Source organism: Camelus ferus, chromosome 12, assembly GCF_009834535.1.
Source record: "Camelus ferus isolate YT-003-E chromosome 12, BCGSAC_Cfer_1.0, whole genome shotgun sequence".
Classification (NCBI taxonomy): domain Eukaryota; kingdom Metazoa; phylum Chordata; class Mammalia; order Artiodactyla; family Camelidae; genus Camelus; species Camelus ferus.
This window is the reverse complement of record NC_045707.1, coordinates 38,751,502-38,766,718: the sequence shown is the minus strand read 5'-3', so window position 1 is coordinate 38,766,718 and position 15,217 is coordinate 38,751,502. Positions and strand designations below refer to the sequence as shown.

The following is a 15,217-nucleotide window of genomic DNA, read 5'->3' as shown; positions in this document are numbered from 1 at the left end:
AAGTTCCTAAAGTACTGAAATGTTTAATTTTATTTTTCCTTTAGGATTCTTTCATTGCTATTACAAGACTGGGCATTTCTGATCCTTATTCAAAAGTCAATAATTACATTTACTTTCATCAGAGAAAAAAGTTGTCAAAAATTGTGAGGTTTAAAATTGTTTAGTTTTCTGGGCATCCTATGTCTGGGACATAAACAATGCAATGTTCCTTGTAACTGAGGTTATCCTCTCTCATTCTGTTTGGGATCAAATGCCTACACTTGGAAAGGCCAAAAGGATTAACATACAAAAGACAGTATATCTGTCTCCTTAAATCACCTCGCAATGCTTTCTTATATGTACAAGGCCCCTCTTTCTTGACTCATAAACAAGATATCCCAGAGAAAGATAAAAGACAAAAATGATGCAAAGTTCCTCAGCAACTACAAAATTGATACAAATTCTTTTTTTTGTTGTTGTTCACTGAGATTTAGTGAACAAAATCTATTTAAAATCTACTTAGCTCTCAGAAATGGAAACCTGTGCAACATTCACAAAACATGTATTCAACAAAGGCTGCCTGCCTATACTCATAAGAGTTCACCCACGAGCACCTACCTGGACCAAAAAAAGTTCTAAATGGGTAGTAACAACCTTTGGGTTCATCAGGCAGTTCTCCTGGAATGCTGTGTAAATGGAGGTAGGTAGAAATCCTGCTAGCCTGAATGGCCACCAAATTACCACCAATACCTGGAAACATAAAGAAAAACAATGTAGCTATCTTCTTATTTTAAATAAGTTGCATAAAGTCAAGTAAATATAATCCAATTATGTCACATCGTGGGCCAATAAAGCAAAACAGAATTCTTCTGAAATGTTGACTTATTTAATGTTGAGGTAGATATTCCAAAGGCATAAAATCATTGTTGTGAAAGACTCATTCATTATTTTTTCAAATCTAACTGGTCTGAAAGCAGAGTAAGTAATTTAAAAAAATTACTATTACAACTAAAATATAAAACTAGGTTATATGATGTTTCACGTTCATCATCTTAATGAGAGGGAAAATGAGCTAGATTTATCCAAATAGACAAGGTTTGATATTTGTCTTCTCAGGTTACTAAAGAAACTGGTATGAGACACTGAAAGAAATACTCAAGAAAGTAATCTTTTAACCTAGATTATCCTCTCATACACTCTGAGAAAGGTGAGTTCGCAAAGGGCAGTAAGCGCCCCAAAGGTGAGTTAGGACACCCAAACTCTTTCTCCTTTGACAGAGTATAGGAGGAGGATGTAGTAGCCATAAAATCAAGTAGGAAGAAAACAACTGAAAATTTCAAATCCTTAAATACTAAGTGTGGGCTAACTGAACCATTGAGAATACCTGGGGACCCTACTTACAAGGGGAGTCCACGTTCACCTGCTTGCTATCTCTGGGTGTTTGTGAGACAGACTTGAGATAGGGCAGAACACTTGACATAGCCAACCTTGATGGCACACAGCAAGAGAGCACATCCATTTCTGAATCTCTCTCTCACATGAAACAAACTATGCTTGGGGTGGTGAAGAAAACACCCCAGCTGTCTGATACCAGGCAAAGATCAGCTGCCACTGGAGGAAGAGCAGAAGCAAAAGCTGTCTTCCTGCTCAAAAGAAAGTCTTCCTGCCAAGACCAATCTAGCAGAGTGACAGCCAAAAGGGGAGGGAAAGAAACACTAAGAAAGCCTTACCTCTGTGGACCAAGTGTATAGGGACTGCCTAAGAATGGTAATAGTACAAGAGAATCCCAAACTCCATCCCATGCCTTGCATCATGTAGCAAGCATCAGCAGTCTACCATGAGCAGAGGAGCAAAAGCACAAACAGTTAAGCCTTCCATGCTGCAGGCATATAGAACTCCACGTTTCACACTAGGCGTAAGGAGCAGGAGCTCATCAATAAAGAAATTTGAAGTCAGTGATGCACTGAAGGTAACTATAATTACCACAAAAAACAAACCCAGCTCAACTGCTGATGAGACTGACTCAGTCCTCTATGGAAATGAACTAACAGAAGAAAAAGTCTACCTTTTTTAGGCACAGATAATATTTGTCTCAGTTGCCAATGTTCTTTTATACACATTGCCCAGTATTCGATAAAAATTTGAGACCGTAAAAAGCAATAAAGAAAACAGACTATTGTCAGGAGTTAAGAAGCCAAAAGAACCAGACCCAGAGATGACTAAGGTGTTGAAACTATCTGACAAAGATGTTAAAATAACTGTGGTTAATACGTTAAAGGATCTAGTGGAAAAGATGTACAACGTGCATCTTTAGACTCATAGACATAGAATACAGACTTGTGGTTGCCAGGGGGGCGAAGGGTGGGAAGGGACAGACTGGGATTTCAAAATTGTAGAATAGATAAACAAGATTATACCATATAGCACAGGGAAATATACACAAAATCTTATGGTAGCTCACAGAGAAAAAAAATGTGACAATGAGTGTGTGTTTGTCCATGTATGACTGAAAAATTGTGCTGAACACTGGAATTTGACACAACATTGTAAAATGATTATAAAACAAAAAATGTTTAAAAAATATGGGGATATAGATTAAAATTAAAGGTATGGAAAAATATAGTATACAAGCACAAGTAAAAAGAAATCTAGAGTGGTTATAGCAATTTGAGCAAGGAAAAAAGAAGACTTTGTGACCGGGAATACTACCAGGGATAAAAATGAACACTGAATAATGGTTGAGGAGGTCAACTCATGAAAAAGACATAACAATTTTAAATGCAGATGCAAGATCTTCAGAATAGATAAAGGAAGAACTGATAAAACTGAAAAAAAAAAAATAACTCAGACAAGTTCTTGTTTATATTTGGAGACTTTATCACTCCTCTCTCATTAACTACAATACACAGATTAAAAAAATCAAAACTACATAGATGTTTGAAACAATATTATCAATGAGTTTGATCTAAAGGACATTTATAGAACACACCACCCAACAATAACAGAATATATACTCTTTACAAGTAAACACATGAAACATTCACAAAGATAGACCATATCATGAGCCATAAAATAAGTCTCAACAAATATGAAATAACTGGAACACATAAAGTATGTTTTCTGGCCAGAACAGATAGATATCTAAGAATTCCCCCAAATATTGGAAAGTAAATAATACACTTCTAAGTAACCCACAGGTCAAAGAAGAAATCACAATGGAAATTTTTAAATATTCTGGATTTAATGAAAATGAAAACACAACATATTGAGATTTGTGGGAGACACACAAAGCATACTTAGAAATTCACAGCATTAAATCTTATGTCAGAAAAGAAGAATGATCTTTTATCAATAATCCCAGATTCCAATCTTAAGAACATAAAAAAAGAAAAAATTAAGCTGAAAGAAAGTATAAAGAAGGAATAATAAGTTTAAGAGCACAAATCAATGAAATAGAAAACAAAAACAACAGAGAATAAAGAAATGAAACCAAAAGCTGGTTCTTTGAATAGATCAAGAATAAAATATACAAATTTCAATAGTAAGAATGAAAGAGGGGTCACCATTACAGACTATGCAGGCATTAAATGAATAATATGGTTATGCCAGAAAATGAGAGCTTAGATGAAATTTAAAAATTCCTTGAAAACCACAAACTACAGAAACTCACTTGACAAGAAACAGTAATATGAATAGCCTTATCTCTATAAAGCAGTAGTTCTCAGCTGGGGGTAATTTTGCCACCAAGAACCAACCCCCAATTAAAAAAAGAGAGATCTGGCAATATCTGGAGACATTTTTGGTTATCATAATTTGGGAGGTGCTACTGGGATCTAGTGGGCAGAGGTCTGAGATGTTGCTAGACATCCTACAATGCACAGGATGCTTCCCCCATAATAAGAAATTATCTGGTTTCAAATGCCGATAGTGTCAAGCTGAAAAACCCTGTATTAAAGAAAATGAATTCATAGCTAAAAAGTTGTCCACAAAGAAAACTTCAGGGCCTGATGCCTTCACTCTATGGAAACCGAGAAAACACATCTCCAAATAACTTGTAAATTAAAGAAGAAATCATGATTACAAATTAAAAACCATTTGTATTTGAATGGAAATTAAGTATTACATACAAAAGCATGTAGGATGTAGCTAAAGCAGTACTAAGAGGCACACTTACCTTCTTAAATGCATACACTAAAAAGCTTACGGACCTAAGCATCTATCTCAAGAAGCTGGAAAAGACAGAACTATTAACACAAACTTGAAGAAGAAAAATAATGAAAAGAGAAAAAATTAAGAAAGTCAAAAAAGTTAAATACCGGTTATTTGAAAAGAAAAAAGAGGAAGCACAAACAACAGGGAAAAAAAGGAAGTCATAATTCTAACTGCTGTCAATATTTCTAAAATAACAATATGAACACCTTTATGCCAATAAACTTAAAAATTCAAATGGGAAAATATCCTAAAATATACACAACAACAAAAGTAACTCAAGAAGAAATAGAAAACTTGAATCATTCTGTAATGATTAAAGAAATTGAATCTAAAATTTTAAATCTTCCTCAAAAAACCTCCAAGCCCACATAAGATGTTTGCTTTATTGTTTTTTTTTCAAGTGAGTTCCACTAAATATTTAAGCAACAGATAATAAATAATAAAAACAGCAAAATCTTACACATACTATTTTACAGTGTAAAATGAGTAGTATATCTAACTCACATAATGAAACTAGCGTAACTGAGTTCAAAATCCAACAAGAGCAATATGAAAAAGGAAAATTATAGGCCCACCTTATGAATAAAAACACACATAAAAAGATATCAAACTAACTGTTGGCAAACTAAATCCAGCAAAATGTTAAATGCATAATATATCACAAAACTGGATTTATCCTAGGAATGTAAGGCTGATTTAATATTTGAAAATAATGTAATACAGTGTATTAACAAATAAATGGAGGGAAAATATAATTATATTAAAAATGTAGAAAAATAAAAGTAAATGCAGAAAAATTAATAAAATTCAGCATTTTACTATTTATTATTAAAATCTCTAATGGAGAGGAACTTCTGATAACCACACACAGACATACACACAAACACACACACACACAAACACGCATAAAACACACAGAGGAGGTGCTGCAGATCATTAAGAGTGCTACAGACTTTTCAATAAATAGTGCCAAGATAACTAGTTATTAATATGCCAAAAAAGTCATGAAATTGGACTCCTGTTCATACTCTACACAAAAATCAGTTTCTGGTAGATTAAAGGCATCATATGGAAGACAAAATAACTAACATAGTGTGGAAGCTTATTAAAGTTTTAGCCTCCCATGGAATTAAAACCCCATTATGAGCTCATCATGATCCCTGATTATATTTTTAAACTACAGCAGAATTATTACCTTGGAATAATTGGCTTTCCTTAATGCCAAAAATGCTTTCTTATTATCATGACGTACACTATACTTCTACTAAGAGCTGGGCTATCAGCATTTCTTTTAAATTACTTAAATTCCTCACAGACTAATTATACTACTAAAGCTAGTGGAGAACATCTAAAGATTGTCACATAAATTAATAACATTAATAAAAGCAGACTTCCAACATATTAAATAATTAGTGAGAGGCTTCGGTGTCCACAAGAACTAATTTTTAAGTACTTTATTGCTAGAATGGTAACATATGGTTTGATAGTATGAATAAATTCAGAAGGTTCATCTAAGGACTACTTTAAAATCCAACCTCATGTTTTATTAAATTTAGAAATATGTTTCCAGGAAATATTTAACACTCACAGCATAGAATATATTTCAAACTATGTCAATGATTCTTTTGGACTGTCCCAAGGGGACCTGAAGTGAAAGTTCATTTCATTAAAAAGTAAACCCTTATAATCAACAGCACAACAGATCTCGTATCTTCCATATGTACCTACATATTTTAGGCACCTTCACTTCTCCTCCTTTCATGACTCCTTATCAGAACTCACATACAGGTATTGCTCTTTTAGTTTCAAGAAATGCAAAGGGTAGTAGAAATAGACATAGAAAACAAACTTAACGGCTACCAAAGGGGAAAGAAGTAGGGGAGGGATAAATTAGGAGTTTGGGATTAGCAGATACACACTCTATGTATAAAATAGATAAACAGTAAGGTTCTACTATATAGTACAGGGAACTGTATTCAATATCTTGTAATAATCTATAATGAAAAAGAATATGAAAGGAATACATATATATTTATAAATGAAACATTATGCTGTACACCAGAAATTAACAAAACATTGTAAACAGACTATACTTCAATGAAAATTTTTTAAATAAAAATAGTAGATAAACAGCAAAGTCCTACTGTCTAGCACAGGCAACTATATTCAATATCTTATTTATAAAGCACAGATATACATATAGTACAGAAATGGATCTGTGATATTAAAATTTCATGGATGGGCACATTTAGGGGGAAAAAAAGGTTTAAAGTGGCTCCAGAGGGCAACAATGAAAAAAGGCTGAGAAACGCTGCCTAGAAAGGAACTTCCCAAACTAGAATGTCTTAAACAGGTTACAGGTGTGTCTAGGTACTGTTCTCCTAAGCTCCACATGGGTAGGATAGGTCTGAGGCAGCTGCGGCACTCAAGGGGTTGCTTCTGGTAACAAGTGTTCTCCTCCTTCTTCACCCCCATGTGCCATCCAAATATTGTAATTTTCTGCGTGTGCCATGACATGAAACAGTTTGGCAAATACTGCCCTAGAGAAATGAATCTATCTACCTTTCTTGGGACAACTGAGAATGTCACTGTAAGTAAGGCCCTTCACCTTAGTCTCTCTTCAGGACTCCTTTTATTACTCCATCGAAGTAAGGGGTATCCTTTCTTTCTAAGGCTACTTTGTAGCCCATCATTTTGTGGACCTTATTCCTTCATTATTTACCATTGCTCATGCATCCTTAATCCTTCCTTTTCTATTACTCCTTTGCCTCCCTGCCAATAAATGTATCAACATCTCTCTCACCTTGGTGAGCGAATCAGGAAGGCTACTTTATTACTTGAATGATGGCTGGAGTGAGACATTAGTAGAAAACAACGGTAAGACATGCTTGTTATATAAGTAAATGAACAAGTGAATTCTGTTAAAGCACAAAGACACAAGGTTTGGCCATCATCTATTCAAAGAGGATGAAGGGCCGGGTTGAATTAAATGGTTCCATGATTTTAAAGGCAGGTGATGGGCAGAATGTTGGTACCAGGAAAACCAGGAAGGGCATCTCTGGGGGAAATTTGTTCAGTTACCCCAAGATTAAAATGTTCAGTAAAGATTTTTAGGTGTGAAATTAGATTTGGAGAACTTGCTTTCATATATTTTCTTATACATAAGTACATAAAAGTAATTTATATTAAATGTGTAGTATATCCTGTGATGTATATTTCCCCAGGTAGAATTATTTTTTAAAGTATATAGGCTTGGGCTATACTGAAATCCAATTTAATGACAGCCAGCCCAAAAGCCAGTAGGACTAGACTAAAATTATCTTATTAAATGGAATCTGTACAAAAAAATCCCTGTGAATTTAAGTATTGTAATTTCCATTTTATAGATAAGAGAAAATTTAAGGCAGATTTGAAAGGGATCAGCAGAGGTATGATAGATTTTAATGGACTGAAATGACACCAGCAATGCTTAATCCTAGCTAACCCTAATAATTTACCCATCAAAATCGACAAGGGCAGCGACAAAACAATACAAGGCAGCAGATAAGCCCAAAATAAACAGTAATACAGAATTGAAATATCCCATTTTGCCATACAAACCTTAAAAATCAGGTATGTCTGACTCTCAAACAAATAGTGGTAAGATTAAAAAACAGTTGTTTTTAAAAAAAAAAATGTGTTCTGCACACAGAGAACAGGGAAGGTACCTTCCACCAGCAGTAACAACCTAGGATCGAAAATAAAATGGACGGGATGGGAAGACAGACCTTTTAAAATCTGAACCCAAAGATACCTGTTAGTACCTAAGAATACAGAGAGATACGGTATCGTTATGAAACAGTATATCTAATTCTTACCATTAATAACTGGTGTGTAAACAACAATCCCAACCAAGTTTGGATCAGATACAGTTGTGTCCAGAATAAGGCCCCCAATGCTGAAAGATATAAAAACATACAATTTAAGGAAAAGGAAACGAAATGTGCTAATTTGAAGCTGTTCTTTATATACAAACACCCTTACTTTTACAAATAAAATATTTAGATATTAAAAAACAGAATAAAAAGAAAAAATATTCAAAGCAAAAATCAATGTCAACAGCAAAATGTTGAAAATAAAACATGGCATAAGCTGTGGTCCCACATTTTAGGGCTTTCTTGTCTCCAAGATATGTTACATGCAAAAAAGAAAAAAGCATAAACTTTAAGTGCATTAAAATGTCTGGAAGGACATATAAGAAATTAAGTATGTCAATCTCTAGGGGGTGAGACTGACAAGGGACTCATGGTCATTTAATATCTTTCTATACTTATTAATTTTTAAAAGCCATGTTCATTTATTACTCTTACAACTAAAAGATAGTTTTAAAGAGAGTATCTTTTCATACTTCAAGTATACAAGCCATTAAAAGGATAATTTTTATCATGTTAAAACTAGATACAGTTAGGATGTGTCTTATCACTGGTAAATTAAAATAATCAGTTGTAGCCATAGAAAGAGCTCAATTGGAGAACAGAGGTCTGGAAAAATAAAATACGGTTCTATAGTAGAAACATATACACTCTCAACATCTCAATGGAGCTGAGCGATCTGTTTTTGTTTCCAAGATCATTATCAACTGGTTAACTTCAGTCTCCAGGTCTACATACTATAAAGCATTGCCAGTCGCAATATTCCATGGGATCCTGTTGCCTAAATCTTCTAGGAAAATGCAATCCACATTACAGGAGAATGAACTATATGCTGACACAGAATGGGGCTGATGCCAAATATCAGATCAGATCTTACCACACTACCTGAGAGTTAATACTAGGAAATTATTATATTTTTATTATTTTAATTTTTTAATAAAATAAGTGAATGGCTTAATAATGGTATAATGGTAGGAGTTCCCATTAAAAGGTATACTATAAAGTCCAAAAATAATCACCCTTAGAAATATTTCAGTATTTTAAGCCCTAATTAAAAAAAAAATACATATTTTATAGAATAAACTAGTTATGTGTTAAAGAATAAATTTCCCTACCAAAAATACTCGGATCATGTTGTATATATAACATGAACACTTGCTAAAATACATTTTAAAATATTTTTATTACTCAGGTAATAAAACCTATTATAGAAAAACTGGAAAATACAAACAAAAAGAAAATAAAAATCAACCATGGTTAAACTGACATATAGCCTCCCAGACATTTTTAAACACGTATATTCTTAAAAACAAAAACTCAAACTGTAAAAGCATTCTTCACTTTCATTAAATATTTTTATCAAACAAATGTATGAGCATCATTTAAAAAGTGAAAGCACCACAAAACTTATCAAATAGTCCCCTGCCCCACCCCGGATCCTGCTCTCTCTTCACAATGCTTTTTAACTTCTTTAACTGTTTCTCCTGGAATTTAATCATCTACTGCTAAACAGATTTATACAGCTATTTCTTGACTCTGACATTTACTAATGACTTCCACTGCGGCAGATGAGCATTCAGTCTCTCTTACCCTCCCCTCCCCACCTTAGTCCCTTCACAATTCCCTTCCTCCCTCTTTCCTGCCAGTTGGCTATATTATAACTTTTTGGTGAACTACTTAGGGTTTACTTTATTATAACATCATCATTATTCACAAATGAGCCACAAAGTGTATGATCAGATTTCCTCACTTGTACTTTTTTGTGCTGTCTTATATTTTTCTTAATTTTTTTAGGTACTTATTACTAATTCACCTCAAATTTGTAGCAAAGTTAATGGAAGGCCTCTGAATAGGGTCAAGCTCATCAGGTAATCGATCAGTTCCACTTTTTTTTCCCTAGACATTCCTCCCTAAGCCCACTGTCCTCCTGCCAACCTGGACACCTCTCTCTGGGCCTGATGCACCACTGTCATTCCACACCTTCCCTTCACTCTCCCCACGATGGGTCTTGGTCTGCCTACTATGATCGAGTCCCAACATTTTTGGGGATCCTGTTGCCTGAATTTCCCAGGAAAATGCAATCTGCATTACAGAAAAATGAACCACATGCTGTCATGGAATATGTTTCCTCCTTCCTGTGTCACCCTCCTTCCCAATGATTTTCTCACTTTGTTAGACCTTATCTACTTTCAGCTTCCATATGAAAAGATATACAGGAAGCAAATTTTTTGAGATCCCACATGTCTGAAAACTTCTTGAGCCTACATTTGGTTGATTTAGTGTTACATTTTATGTTCAAAATAATTTTCCCTCAGAATTTTGAGAGAGTCACTTTTGGTGTTCCAACTGGGCATCATTCCAGTTCCCAATACTTCATAAGCAATTTGATTCTTCTTCCTGAAAGCTTCTGAGGTTTATGATAACATGCTTTGATTTGGGTCCCTTCTACTCTAATCCACTGTTCAAGGTACTCAGCAGGCCCTTTCAATCTGGAAACACACATTCTTCAGTTCTGGGTAATTTTCTTGTATTATTTCTTTGATAATTTCCTCTCCTTATGGTTCGCCTCCAATTGTCCACCTCTTTGCTTTCTGTTCTACTTTCCAGGATAGTTCTTCAACCCTATCTTCAAAATTTTTCTGCTGAATTTTTTTGTTTCTGCTATTTATATATTTTTAAATTCCCAAGAGCTTTTTCAGCTTTTCAAATCCTCTTTATTAGAGTATTCTGTTCTTATATTATAGATGCCATAGCTTCTCTAGTTTCACTAAGAATACTGGTGATAGTTTTTTGAGACTTTTGGACTATGCCTGTACTTTTTTTGAGCACCTTTTTTTGGGGGGGGGTCTCTGTCATGTTAAAAGCCTTGATAATCAAATGTCTGACAATCCTTTACTGCCTGCTCCTCCTTTAGGGACAAATGCAAAGCATACTTGGAGCTCTCTGTGTATGTGGGCAGAGCTTGTCAGCAGGTGGGCCTCACTGAAGAATGGTCAGGTAGGACATGCAGCTCTTTCACTAAAGGACCCACAGGGTCAATCTCTGCAGGTCTTTCTTTTGTGCTGATGAGTTTCCCCAGAAAGGAATGACCTAATTTTTCACCAGGGGGTATAAGCCAGACTGCCAGCATTCTATGAGAAAAGGAAAGGAAGTAGGATAGAGTATTCACTGTTCAGCATGTAGACTTTTCCTTAATCCTTGTTTTTCACACTGCTTAATCTACAGCCTCACTGGTGCAGGTGATTCTGAACCGAGAGGCTAATTTAGCCTCTCCAGGGTTAATTCTCATCTTCTGCTAGAGTGCAAGGGGGCAGGCACCCTGGCACTCAAGCTGGAAAAGGGCTTTTAGGAACAATTGCTTCTTATATTAACACAACCAATCTTCTTAATTTCAGCTTTTTGAAGTATTTAGTGCCTCTAGTTCCTCCATCTTTGGGGGTTTCCAAGGCTTAAATCAGCTTGCCTCTTATGGGTGCCCCCTTGTCCTATAGGCAGTTAGATTTAAATTTTCTTCTTTCTGTTAGTTCAGTTAACAACCATCCAACGAATTCCTATCTTACTAATTTTACTAAATCTCTCACCTAGTGTCCTCTCTGCTCCCCTTTTGTTTTTGCAGTTGTATAGCTTTTTTCTTTTACTGTCATTTTAATAGTTTCAGTAAGAAGACAAACATGAGTCAATCTACCAAGTTTAATAGGAAATTCATACTCTTTTCTAGTTTTCTCCTTTCACTCAATTTATAATGAACATCTTTCCACATCAATAGAAACATTACAATTTTATTTCTGACAGCTGGCTAATATTTCATTTTATGACTATGCCATAATTCATTTGATCAATACATGATTGCTAGATATCTGTATTCTTTCTCTTTTTTTGTTATTAAAAGTTCCACTGTGATGAGGATCTTTAAAACTTAATCATTTGCATATATCCTTAATTATATCTTTAAGTCCTGTCAGAATCCTAGAAGTGGAGTAGTCAAATGGTATGTACATTTCTAACATTTTCTGATACTTATCTAAGCAACTTACTGTTCAAAATAAGTAATGTCATTGTCAGCTTAAAACACACACATACACACAAAGATAAACACCACTAAATTTTAGTCATCCTTCTGGTAAGAATTTGGTTGGGGAAAATTTTGAAACCAGTAGCCAAATGAGGATTCTGTACATCTACTGATTTCAACAACTCTTGTAATTTCTATCCCTACTACCTGGGATAATAAAGAACTCACATTAAAATGACGGATCTAAGAAATAAAAACAGGCAACTGGTTTGTTTATATCAATCTATCTATATGTCTATTTATATATAGATAGATACATGTGTATAGTATAAACTCGCCCTTCCCCATCCAAACACACACACACACATTTTAATACTAACCTACTTATAACCATAGCTGTTATGACAGGCTCCCAGCCTGAGTGGAGAACTGTCCTTGTGGCTGGATGTTTGGCAGCTATTATAATCCAGATAGGAGTTAGAGCCAAGAAAAAGACACCAACTAATGGAGAAATGTAGTAATAGGTCTCTAAAATTAAAAAAGAGAAAACACTTCAATCTCTCTTCTAACTATGTAGCAAATGTAAATATTAAAAGTAAAAGTTTATCAGAAGATATGATGTTATCAAAGTTACTCATGCCATATATTTTCTAAAAATTTCAAACAAACTGAAAACTGTAGATAAGGTAAAAATGTTAAATAACATAACTGAAAACTAATACATTTAATTCAGCAAGCATTTATTGAAATAGCTATGTGACCCAGATGGGAACTAATGTCACCAACAAGAATATCAACAGTAGAAAACCTAACATTATTTGACTCCTACCATTTACCAAGTACTGTGGTAAATGCTTTATATTCATCTCATTTAACTGTCCTCACCAGTACAAGGTAGAAACTCATTTCAGTCTTATGAAGAAACTGAGGCCTAGGAGCTTAAGAGCATGGCTAAGAAACGGCAAGAGCTGGGAGAAAATTACATCTGTAAATGACGCTGAAGTTAGTGCTCTCAACTTCAAACTATAAAGTCAAATAGAACTAACAAATGAATTCAGCAAGGCAGCAGGATACAAGATTAATAGATAGAAATCTGTTGCATTTCTTTACACTAACAATGAAACATGAGAAAGAGAAAGTTAAAAAAACTCATTTGAAATTGTGTCAAAAAATAAAATACTTAGGAATAAAGGAGGTGAAAAACATATACTGAAAACTATAAAACACTGAGAAAGGAAACTGAAGATGATTCAAAGAAATGGAAAGATACCCCATGTGCTTGGACTGGAAGAATTAATCTTGTTAAAATGGCTAAACCAGAACAAAGAACTATATTCAATACACTGTAGTAACTTATGGTGAAAAAGAATGCGAAAACAAATGTATGTATATTCATACATGACTGAAGCATTATACTGTGCATCAGAAATTGACACAATGTTGTAAACTGACTATACTTCAATACAAATATATATATATATCTATATCAAAAAATGGCTATACCACCCAAAGCAACCTACAGATTTAATACTAACCAGAATAACTAATCTAACTATCTAACTAGAACAAGTAATCATAAAATTTTTGTGGAACCACAAAAGACCCAGAATTTCCAAAGCAGTTCCTGAGGAAAAAGAACAAAGCTGGAGGCATAACCCTTCCAGACTTCAGACTACACTACAAAGCTACAGTAATCAAAACAACATGATTGGCACAAAAAGAAATATATGGATCAATGGAACAGAATAGAGAGCCCAGAAATAAACCCACACACCTACAGCCAATTAATCTATAACAAAGGAGTCAAGAAAGTACAATGGAGAAAGAATGTCTTTTCAACAAGTGGTGTTGGGAAAGCTGGACAGAAGACACATGTAAATCAATGAAATTAGACCACTCCCTCACACTATAAACAAAAATAAACTCAAAATGTTTTAAAGACCTAAATATAAAACATGACATCATAAAACTCCTAGAAGAGAACACAGACATTCTCTGACACATATTGTAGCATTATTTTTTTTAGATTAGTCTCCCAAGGCAAAAGAAATAAAAGCAAAAAAATTTAAAAACCCACAAAAATTAAAACAAAACAACAACAACAAAAACACAAATGGAACCTAATCAAAGTTATAAGCTTTTGCACAACAAAAGGAAACTGTAAACAAAAAGACAACTTATGAACTGGGAGAAAAGGTTTGCAAATGATGCTACTGACAAGGGGTTAATATCCAAAATATATGAACAGCTCATACAACTCAATATTGAAAAAACAAACAACTCAATCAGAAAATGGGCAGAAGATCTAAATAGACATTTCTCCAAAGAAGACATCCAGATGGCTATCAGATACATGAAAAGATGCTCAACATTGCTTATTATCAGAGAAATGCAAATCAAAACAACAATGAGGTATCACTTCACACAGGTCAGAATGTGCTATCATCAAAAAGTTTACAAATAAAAAATGCTGGAGAGACTGTAGTGAAAAGGGAACCCACCTACATGGGTTGGTGGGAATATAAATTGGTGCAGCCACTATGGAAAACAGTATAGAGGTTCCTTAAAAACCTAAAAATAGAGCAACCAAATGAGCCAGCAATCTCATTCCTAGGTATAAATGGAGAAAAGACAAAAACTCTAATTTGAAAAAAATATATGCACCCCGATGTTCACAGCAGCACTATTTAGCCAAGACATGGAAACAACCCAAGTGCCCAACAACAGATGACTGGTTTAAGAAGAAGTGGTGTGTGTGTGTATATATATGTATGTATGTATGTATGTATGTGTGTGTGTGTGTCTATATATATATATAGACACACACACACACATATATATATGTGTATATATATATATACACACACACATATACACACAATGGAATACTACTCAGCCATAAAAAAGAATGGAATATTGCCATTTGGAGCAACATGGATGGACCTACAGAATACTATACTTAGTGAAATAACTCAGAGAAAGACAAATATTATGACATCACTTACATGTGGAATCTAAAAATTAATACAAATGAATCTATATACAAAACAGAAACAGATGCACAAGCATAGAAAACAATCATATGGTTACCAAAAGGGAGAGA

At 34.2% G+C, this 15,217-nt stretch overlaps 1 protein-coding gene across 6 annotated transcripts in view; it reads right to left on the bottom strand.

Moving 5' to 3' along the window:
* SLC41A2 (solute carrier family 41 member 2) overlaps window positions 1–15,217 on the bottom strand; it is a 104,382-nt gene that overhangs the window by 29,438 nt on the left and 59,727 nt on the right. For all 6 annotated transcript variants that reach the window (XM_032493445.1, XM_032493448.1, XM_032493446.1 and 3 more), the window contains exons 7-9: window positions 12,495–12,642; window positions 8,049–8,128; window positions 598–729 (exon numbers count right to left, since the gene is read on the bottom strand). In XM_032493445.1, the coding sequence (XP_032349336.1) occupies window positions 598–729; window positions 8,049–8,128; window positions 12,495–12,642 (360 nt within the window). The remainder of the gene's footprint in view (window positions 1–597; window positions 730–8,048; window positions 8,129–12,494; window positions 12,643–15,217) is intronic.